Genomic DNA, 10443 nt, shown 5'->3' on the forward strand with positions numbered 1-10443 from the left:
TGAACCGTGACTTTTACCGTATTAGTTAGTCTTTATCGACTTCCAATGCAAGTAATGTTGTTGTAAACCTAATGAGACACCGCGATAGGAGCGTACAACTCATGCCGTTTTATTCTCTTTTCACAAATTTTTCACATCACTCACACACTTAATTTCTTGTACCAGAATTCAAAATTGCATGAGTATGCTTCAGACCCAAGCAGTGGTCCAATCTATGTATGTGGTAAAGACTCCATTAATTAAATAATAAATTGAATATGTTTTATTACAGAGACTCATAGAGAGATTATCGAACAGCGACGATGGACAGGAAGACATTGTTTTCTTTGTGGGCTCAACGGACCCCTGCTTCCATCATGATGGAGGACAGGGAGTCATACACCGAGGAGACCAGGCTCGTCCCCGCCCCCCCTACTGAGGCCAAGCCCCCGGGCCTTAACCCCCGCTACCCTCGTGGGGCTAGGCTGCCCTGGTTGGCTGCCCCAGCTGGTGGCAGCAACGAGAGGGTCGTCCTCCGCCCCCCTACTGAGGCCAAGCCCCCGGGCCTTAACCCCCGCTACCCTCGTGGGTCTAGGCTGCCCCGGTTGGCTGTGGCTGAGGAGGCTGAGGGCCAGGAAGCCTGGATCCAGGCGGCCCACTCCGACACCGTGTCCCCCCGTGCACGGGCTCGGGGTGCCGCCTCGAGCCAGGAGACTTCCCCGGGCCAAACCCCCCCAGGTGAAGAAGTTGTATACTTTGGTGTATTGCAAATATAATGAAATATACAAAAGTTATTACAAGTATACTTTTACTTTTTGTGCTTAATTAAAAGTATGTTTAACGTATGTACTTTTCAAAAGTGTACTTCATAATAAATGTCATTAAGTTCCACTTTAATGTACTGAAAAAAGGTATACTAATTCTGAAATACTTAAAGTGGTATTGCATTGTACTTATAAAACGTGTACTTTATTGTAAGTGTATTGTAAGTTGTACGTATGTGTACTTAGAAAAAGTATACTAAATAGCAAAGTAGAAGTGTATTTTAGTATACTTGCAGAAAGTTAATCTCAAGTTGTATTAGAGTGCCTTAGAAAAATTGCAAATAGGTGGTCATTTAGTGTACTTATGTAAGTGCACTTATTTTGAAGTCCTGTGTACTACACTATTAAAATGTTTTATTAAAGTGTACTTAATTTCCCCTCATTAGAAGTGGCTGACCCTGACCATCATCGTGGGTCTCGGCTGCCCCGGTTGGCTGCCCCAGCCGCTGGCGCCAGCGACAGGATCGTCCTCCGCCCTACTGAGGCCAAGCCCCCTGGCCTTAACCCCCGCTACCCTCGTGGGTCTAGGCTGCCCCGGTTGGCTGCCCCAGCCGCTGGCAGCAACGAGAGGATCGTCCTCCGCCCCCCTACTGAGGCCAAGCCCCCGGGCCTTAACCCCCGCTACCCTCGTGGGTCTAGGCTGCCCCGGTTGGCTGCCCCAGCTGGTGGCAGCAACGAGAGGATCGTCCTCCGCCCCCCTACAGAGGCCAAGCCCCCGGGCCTTAACCCCCGCTACCCTCGTGGGTCTAGGCTGCCCCGGTTGGCTGTGGCTGAGGAGGCTGACGGCCAGGAAGCCTGGATCCAGGCGGCCCACTCCGACACCGTGTCCCTCTGTGCACGGGCTCTGGGTGCCGCCTCGAGCCAGGACACTTCCCCGGGCCAAACCCCCCCAGGTGAAGAAGTTGTATACTTTAGTGTATTGCAAATATAATTAAAGTATACAAAAGTTATTACAAGTATACTTTCACTTTTTGTGCTTAAATTAAAGTATGTTTAACGTATGTACTTTTCAAAAGTGTACTTCGCAATAAATGTCATTAAGTTCCACTTTAATGTCCTGAAAAAAAAGTACACTAATTCTGAAATACTTAAAGTGGTATTGCATTGTACTTATAAAAAGTGTACTTTATTGTAAGTGTATTGTAAATTGTACGTATGTGGACTTAGAAAAAGTATACTGAATAGCAAAGTACCTTAGTATACTTGCAGGAGGTTAATCTCAAATTGTATTACAGTGCCTTAGAAAAATTGCAAATACGTGGTCATTGTGTACTTGAGTAAACTACACTTATTTTCAAGTCCTGTGTGCTACACTATTACAATGTTTTATTAAAGTATACTTAAATTCCCCTCATTAGAAGTGGCGGACCCTGACAGGATCATCCTCCGCCCTACTGAGGCCAAGCCCCCACATAGGCCCCCAGGTGAACCAATAGTACACTCTATTGTAGTACAAATATAATTGAAGAATACAAAAGTTATTCCAAGTATATTTGTTGCTTTAAAGTATGCTTAACGTGTACTTTTAAACAGTGTCCTTCACAGTGGATCTGCGGGACGCCCCGCTGAGCTCCGTCCCCTCGTCCCGGAACGCCGCTGCCTCCGCCCGCCGCCGGGCGCACGGTGGCGCCGAGGCGGACCTCTCTGAGACGGAGCGCTCCCAGTCCGCCAACGGCCAGAGGTCCCAGGCCCCAGGCAGGATCGTCCTCCGCCCCCCTACTGAGGCCAAGCCCCCGGGCCTTAACCCCCGCTACCCTCGTGGGTCTAGGCTGCCCCGGTTGGCTGTGGCTGAGGAGGCTGACGGCCAGGAAGCCTGGATCCAGGCGGCCCACTCCGACACCGTGTCCCTCCGTGCACGGGCTCTGGGTGCCGCCTCGAGCCAGGAGACTTCCCCGGGCCAAACCCCCCCAGGTGAAGAAGTCGTATACTTTAGTGTATTGCAAGTGTACTTTATTGTAAGTGTATTGTAAATTGTACGTATGTGTACTTAGAAAAAGTATACTAAATCGCAAAGTAGAAGATTATTTTAGTATACTTGCAGACAGTTAATCTCAAATTGTATCAGAGTGCCTTAGAAAAATTGCATATACGTGGTCATTGTGTACTTGTGTAAAGTACACTTATTTTCAAGTCCTGTGTACTACACTATTAAAATGTTTTATTAAAGTGTACTTAATTTCCCCTCATTAGAAGTGGCTGACCCTGACCACCCTCGTGGGGCTAGGCTGCCCCGGTTGGCTGCCCCAGCCGCTGGCGCCAACGACAGGATCGTCCTCCGCCCTACTGAGGCCAAGCCCCCATATAGACCCCCAGGTGAACAAGTAGTACTCTTTATTGTAGTACAAATATAATTGAAGCATACAAAAGTTATTCCAAGTATCTTTGTTGCTTTAAAGTATGCTTAACGTGTACTTTTAAACAGTGTCCTTCACAGTGGATCTGCGGGACGCCCCGCTGAGCTCCGCCCCCTCGTCCCGGAACGCCGCTGCCTCCGCCCGCCGCCGGGTGCTCGGAGGCGCCGAGGCGGACCACTCTGGGACGGAGCGCTCCCAATCCGCCAACGGCCAGAGGTCCCAGGCCCCAGGCAGCCCGCCGGCCTCTGACGTTCCTGAAGGCGTGGCGGGCAGAGGTAAGTACGCGTTGAGCCCGTTTCCCCCTGTGCAGGAGCGTCTGAGGAACGGCAGGATCCCCCGGGAGAAGCTCCGGGGCCCGCCCCCCCACCAGGCAGGGGAAGAGGCCGGGCCCTCTGGGAAGAGGCAGAAGAACGGGGGCCGCTGTTTCCCCGACCAGAGGCTGACCGCTGAGTCCGAGCTGGAGGAGAAGCTGTTGGATAGCAGAGGTAAGAATGGCATCTCTTACACAAATAAATCAATCCAAAGTAACTCTTCTTTTTTTATAGGATTGAGCCTGCATACCATAAAACTTTAATTATTAGCCCAGGCTTTTATTTGTTTCAATCCCTGAACTCAAGCGTCTTGTGTTTGGGACAGGCGTCCATATGGAACAGGCCTTTAAAGGGGTAGTTCGGAATTTTGGACATAGGGCCTGATTCCCAAGTGAGCATTGGTATTCTATATCACTGGAGACAGTTTAACACATTTCATACAGTCCTTCTAGTTGCAGAGTTTGCTCGTGCTAGGCTAGCGCAAGTCAACGGGCAATGCTAGCCTGCTATTAAAAACAGTCTTACCCACTCCACAGTACACCCGAGGTAAATCAATTATAACGCCAGACTATAAATCTAAATGTCTGTTTATAGAATAATGTTAGAAATAAAACCAACCTTGCATTGCATTGCATTTTGAGGGAATTGCGGGGTCTCAGCAGCAGTGTTTATATTCCTGTACGTAGGCTACGGCAGCGGCGGACTGATACCTAGGTTACCTGCCGCTGTCATTGCTACAAACGAGTACAGTGAACGAAGGAATTCTATAAGCGTATTAAATTAACAAGATATGCCCACGTTTGGAGGAGTTAGCGATGCATCTGCTTTTGAAGACGATTATGAGGAATTTGTTGTATCCAACGAACCGTACATGTACGAGCCGGTGTTTTGATGTCCAAGCCAGCAGCAACAAGCCACAGTTGAGTCCTTTCTGGATCTCGCACTGGAAATTGGTGGAAACTTTGTGGTGCCCATCTGTACCGTTTATTTCTACAATTTCTAAAAGCACACTGAACCATCATGTTGCCTAGTCGTTCAATTGCGCTTCTGTCCCACGCTTCTCTGTTTACGTTCTTCTGTCGTGATTCGGTTACAAACCTAACCAGCGCATAGTAAAATTCCGCTTCTGCTGAGAAAGTAGTCCCTCGATGATTCATGCGATGCAAGGTTAGTTTTATTTCTAACATTATTCTATCAACACAGACATTTAAATCTATAGTCTGGCGTTATAATTGATTTACCTCGGGTGTACTGTGGAGTGGGCAAGACTGTTTTTAATAGCAGGCTAGCATTGCCCGTTGACTTGCGCTAGCCTAGCACGAGCAAACTATGAAATGTGTTGAAAACTGTCTACAGTGATATAGATGCTCACTTGGGAATCAGGCCCTATGTCCAAAATTCCGAACTACCCCTTTAATTCCTTTGGATTTTCCTTTTGGTGAACTGATGCCATCTATTGGCGAAAGTTGGTAATGCTCTAAAATACGTCTGTGATGTTGTCACGCGACCCTGGCAAGGCGCCGGCGTCTAATTGAGACCGGCGTTTATTTTTCAAACGTGTGTGTGTGCAGATGAGCCGGCCCAGGGCTCCCTCAGCGGCCCCCAGCGAGACCCACCCGGGCCCCACCCCTTCCCCAAACCTGCGCTGGCCATGACACAGAGCCTCACTCTCATCAGCTCAGAGAACTGGTGAGACACACACACATTCACACACACCACACACACTCAGAATTTTTGCCCACACACATACACACACACACAGAATTAGTCGAGGCAATCCGAACTTGTGTTTCATCTAACTTACCTGCTGTGGTTCTGAACGCAGGCAGGAGAAGATGGAAGGGCTCACGGTGCTGCGCAGTCTGGCCCAGAACCACGTGGACACGCTGCTCCCCAGGCTCCGCGACGTCTGCCTCGCCCTCGTTCAAGAGGTAGCTCCCCCTCTCTGGGCCTGCTCCCTGGTGCTCTCTCTCTCTCTACCACGCAACATGGAGACCAGCGTCTGTCACTGTGGATGGGCGTGTGAGTGGGCGGGTGGCTGGGTGTGGACAGTCCGTCACTGTCTGCAAGTGTAAAACTAACTCAATCCTGTCTACAGCTTAGTCTATAGACCTTGCTGTGTGTAAAACCATCCCCATCAATTCTACACCATAGAACGAGTGGTTGATTCGACATGAACAATGTTAGCAAAACACAGCCTTGAATGAGGCGAGGAGTGTGAAACGTACTATGTAACGCCTTCATTCATATAGCGCTTTCCAAGACACTCAAAGGACCTTTACAGAGTGAGAGTGGTGTCTACCACGTGTGTGTCTGGTTCTCAGGTGAAGAACCTGCGTTCGGGCGTGTCCCGCGTAGCCGTGTGCACGCTCGGCGTCCTGTACCGCCACCTGGAGCGGGCCATGGACAAGGAGGTGGACACCACGGCCAGGGCGCTGCTGCACAAGGCGGCTGAGAGCAACGCCTTCATCCGGGAGGAAGTGGACGCGGCGCTGGGCCACATGGTGCGGCACTGCACGCCGGCACGCTGCATCAACGCCTTCCTGGACGGGGGTTTGAGGTCAGGGGGCTGCACGCACACGCACAACGCAGACACAAACACACTGTATTGCGCCTTCTTATGTTTTCTAGTATATCTACCACAGAAACGGTATTGCAAGATCAAATCTGTGATTTATATAAAGTACAAAGAATCAGCGGCAGATGCAAACGCACAAATAGACATTTAAACAGGACTTGAGTGTCAAAGGAAACGTTTCTAACATCCTTAATCTGCTTTGGACTGGTAGGTAGGATACTCCAGAGGTCTAGCCGATGTTTCCTTATCTCCATCCGTTGTGTACTTCTGTGGCTCTTTGTGTGCGTCCTTCATGTTGAGCCTGTGTGCGTCTGCAGCCACCTGAGCGCGGCGGTGAGGAAGTGCGCCGCCCAGCACCTGGCCGACCTGCTGGAGAGGGTGGGCGTGGCCCGCCTGCTGTCCGGAGGGAAGGACGTGACGGACAGAATCCTCCCGGCCGTGGTCAAGCTGGCCCTGGACTCCTCCCCGGAACCCAGGCACGTAGAGCCCCCGGTGGCTTCCTGTGTTGGCTGAAGGCTTTGGCGTGTGTCCAACGGCTCGGTGACGTGCCGGTCTCACTCCTCCCCCTTCAGGTCCTTTGGCCGCCGGATGTTGCTGTTCCTGTCCTCCCACCGGGACTTTGATAGCCTGCTGGAGAAGAACATCCCCACCAAGGACCTTTCCGCCGCCCGCAAGGCGGTCAGTGGACTCAAGGCAAAGGTACGGAAGGCCCCGCCCTCTCGCCCCACCCTACCGCTTGGTGACGGGTCTGGTGAACGTTGTTGTTTTGTTTGTTGTGTCAGGGTCAGGGTCAGGGTCAGGGTCTGGGTGAGACGCCCCAGACCCCAGCCTCGCTTCCCGGCAGTGGCACCGCTAGGGCCTCGACGCTGCAAAGGAAGCTCCCCAAACAGACCATAGCCCCCAGCCCCACCACCACCACCGCCACCCCGACCAACACCACCACCACCACCCCCAGGTGAGACTCCTCCCAGACACATGACAGCCACCTTGGAAATATGTTGGTGAAAGTAAAAGCCTTATATATGCTATGAGGACAGCTCCTCTCTCGGGGTCGTGTTCCAGAACACATATGATGGCTTCTGTTTGCAATGTCTCTCCTATATTAATTATGCATTTGTTTGTTTTCTCAACTTGAAGCAAACTTTAAGAATATATTTTATCTTATTTCCAAGATCATATATATATATATATATATATATATATATATATATATATATATATATATGTTGTAAGTATGTATGCAGTTTCATGACATTATATTTTGTGGTACCCTCCAGGGAGCCCAACAGCAAGTACAGCTCCAAACCTCAGGGGCCCATCATGGAAGACAAGTTTGAGTACATCAGGCAGCTCACCGCTCTGCTGGAGTCCAAGGACTTCAGGGAGCGCATCAAAGGCCTCGACCAGCTGGTGGCCGACTGCCAGCACAACCCCAGCATGGTCATCCGCAGCCTGTTCCCGGTCCGTAAAACCCCCCCACCTCACACTCGCCTTTATCCCCTCTCCTGGTGGGACTCCCTCCTTTCCCCTTTTTGTTCACCTGTTCCCCGTTTCTCCCCGCTCCCCCAGGTGTTTGGCCTCTTCAGAGACCGCCTGCTGGAGTCCAACCGTAAGGTGAACCTGTACGCCCTGGAGGCCCTGCAGGGGATGGTGCGCCTGCTGAAGAACAACCTGTCCGGGGTGCTCAACCACCTGGTGCCCGCCATCGTGGACAACCACCTCAACTCCAAGAACCGCGCTGTGTACTCGGCCGCCACAGGGGCCCTCTGCGAGCTGGTGCTGAACCTCGGTGAGGGCCCGGTGGGGAGCTGTCCAGAACACGGTCCGGTCTGACCACGGCGTTGTCCTTGTTACTCATGTGTTCCTCCCTTGCCCCTCTCCAGACAACAGCCTCCTCCTGGAGCTGTTCTGCTTCAAGGCACGGGTTCTTAGCGGCCAAGCAAAGGTGGACCTGATCGAGAAGGTTGCAGGTTTGTTAATGGCTAAAATGTTTGTTTGTTTTGTTCTTTGCAATGATCAGCACCAAACATACGTATACCATTGTGTGGCCAATCAAGAGGCATCTGATCCGCTCTGCTCTGCCGCCTCCATCTCCTCCGTCTCTTCCTCTTCCTCCTTCTCCTCCTCTCCTCTGTCTCCTCCTGTCTCCCATTATTTTGTCTCTTCCTTGGTTTCCTCCTCCTGCTCTTCCTCTGTCTCCTCCCCTCCCCCTTTCCCTCCATCTCCTCCTCCCCCCCCCCAGAGCTGGTGATGGAGCTGTACCCCCGCCGGCCCCAGCTGGTGGAGCAGAAGGCGCTGCCCCTGCTGTGGGGCCTGCTGGGCCCGTCCAGCGGCAGCGTGCACCGGGCGACCACCAGCCTGTGCCGAGCCCTCCACCATCAGATGGGGCCCGGCCTGCGGCAGAGCGCCGCCTCTCAGCCCCCGAGCGTCGGCAGGGACCTCAACCAGCTGCTGAGAACCATGTCCTGAATAAAAAATGACGTAAGGACGGGAACGAGAAGACTCACTGCTCTCTTTGCACTTTTACAAGTAGCTTGTGTTGCAGTTTAACAGGTACAATTTACAATTAGGGCATTTAGCAGACGCTTTATCCAAAGCGACTTACATCGGTTAATACACACATTGACACACCGACGGCAGAGTCAACCATGCAAGGTGATAGCCAGGTCGTCGGGAGCAGTTAGGCAGGGCTCCAGACTGCGACCAATTGGTCACGTTTTGCGACCAGAATTTGAGAATGCGCGACTGAATTTTTGCTGGTCGTGCATGCGCGTCAGCAAAAATTTAGTCGCGCATTTGCCCCTTTTTTTCTTCTTTATTTGTACACGTTAAAGGTGGAAGGGGCGCGTCAATGAATCCGGAATCTGTAGCAGGCAAAAGAGTGTGAGAAAGATAGGGAATGGCCACTGTAACAGCTCGCCTTTGGATTAGACGCCTGGCTACCGTGTACGGTATAAATGCTATAGAAAGTACACCAGTGTGAATTTGCGCTACGGTATGGATTTTGACATTACAGTTTGACCGGTGTGACCGGTAGACAGTTATGTGTAACGCGTAACAAACTAAGTAACGCGCTTATGCAGTAACCTAACTACTTTTTCAGGTATAAAGTAAAGTTACGTGCAACTACTGAAAATATGGTAACGAAACATAGTTCCTTTTTCAATTCATTACTTTTCCCAAGAACAGATTTGACAGCGCTACTGCTGTGTGCTTGCGCAATAGTCCCTTCACAAGCTCTCATGCCACACCGTAGCCTACTAGACTGACGCTGGTAGCGTGAAGCTGTCTCTCCATATCAGACATTGCTTCTGGGGACTCTCTAAATCGACGCCACTTCGACCTGGGCGGGACTTTACGTCCTACGTCACTCGCTATGGGTGTGCATGTGTGCGCATAGCCGTCACTCGCGATGGGTGTGCATGTGAGAAAGGTTTTGGCTTTAGTGTCTATGGGTTGGTAATAACGGTTCTGATGATTTTTCTGATGGAAAAGTGGTCTTTTATTTCCATAATCTTTGTTCAGTGAACGCATAAACCCGTTTGTTAGTTAGCAGTTAAACAAAATGCGATCTCTTTGTTTACAGTTACAAACGACCAACTGATGATTGGGGGTTCGATTCCCTAGTGATGCAAGGTTTTTTCTTTCATTTTGGACTGCACACACATCGCGAGTGACGGATACTCGCACAATGTACACACATCACTGTCTTTACAATTTCTAGGCAACCGAAGTTTAAAGATTGTCAAGTGGTCTTTACTCTTGAATCGCATGTACTAAGACCTGATGGGTTAGTGGTCAGAGAACAACTCATTAACGTGGGGATAAGGGGTTCGATTCCTTAATGAAGCTAGCTTTTTTCTTTCATATTGGACTGGATGTTTGTATGCCATTTTGCGTAACTTGTAGTTTATGATGAAAATAGTAAAATGTTACTGGGGTTAAGGTTAGGGTAACGCTAAGGGTAAGACACAAAGTGTTTTTGCAACACAATATTTCTTACAATAACAAAGTCCAAAGTTTTGATGACTCCAGTAGGAAACTTAAGATACCTAGAGAAATGCGTGAGTGCTCACAAAACGTCAACAAGCCAATAGTGTGGTACAGGGTGATCATTTCTGATATACAGTACAAAAGCTGAAACTATTAGCCAGGAGTGGGAAAGATGCAGACGCAGACGTGGGAAGCAATAAGACGCACCAACACACAGTTGCCTGTTGCAAAATGGTTCAGAGTTTAATAGAAATAGTTAGGGTTAGCTGGTATGGCGTTATCTGGTATGGCTATAGTCTAATGTTAGCTTAGTTCGTGTTGTTACGTCATGTTAATCGCTAGTAATAGTAAGTCATTTGTAGAAATATAGCCTATCATCACAGACTGTAGGAATGTCACCCACC

At 50.1% G+C, this 10443-nt stretch overlaps 1 protein-coding gene across 1 annotated transcript; it reads left to right on the plus strand.

Annotated features, from left to right (window-relative positions):
* Window positions 1–356: 356 nt before the first annotated feature.
* On the plus strand, window positions 357–8540 carry LOC115548675 (TOG array regulator of axonemal microtubules protein 1). The gene is made up of 15 exons (XM_030363438.1): window positions 357–717; window positions 1247–1696; window positions 2337–2714; window positions 2994–3116; window positions 3226–3642; window positions 5040–5157; window positions 5294–5399; window positions 5793–6028; window positions 6364–6522; window positions 6619–6745; window positions 6829–7001; window positions 7324–7507; window positions 7616–7835; window positions 7930–8016; window positions 8289–8540. The coding sequence occupies exons 1-15, from the start codon at window positions 357–359 to the stop codon at window positions 8513–8515; spliced, it is 3366 nt and encodes a 1121-aa protein (XP_030219298.1). The 3' UTR covers window positions 8516–8540.
* The last annotated feature ends 1903 nt before the right edge of the window (window positions 8541–10443 follow it).

Source organism: Gadus morhua, chromosome 8 (assembly GCF_902167405.1).
Source record: "Gadus morhua chromosome 8, gadMor3.0, whole genome shotgun sequence".
Lineage (NCBI taxonomy): Eukaryota > Metazoa > Chordata > Actinopteri > Gadiformes > Gadidae > Gadus > Gadus morhua.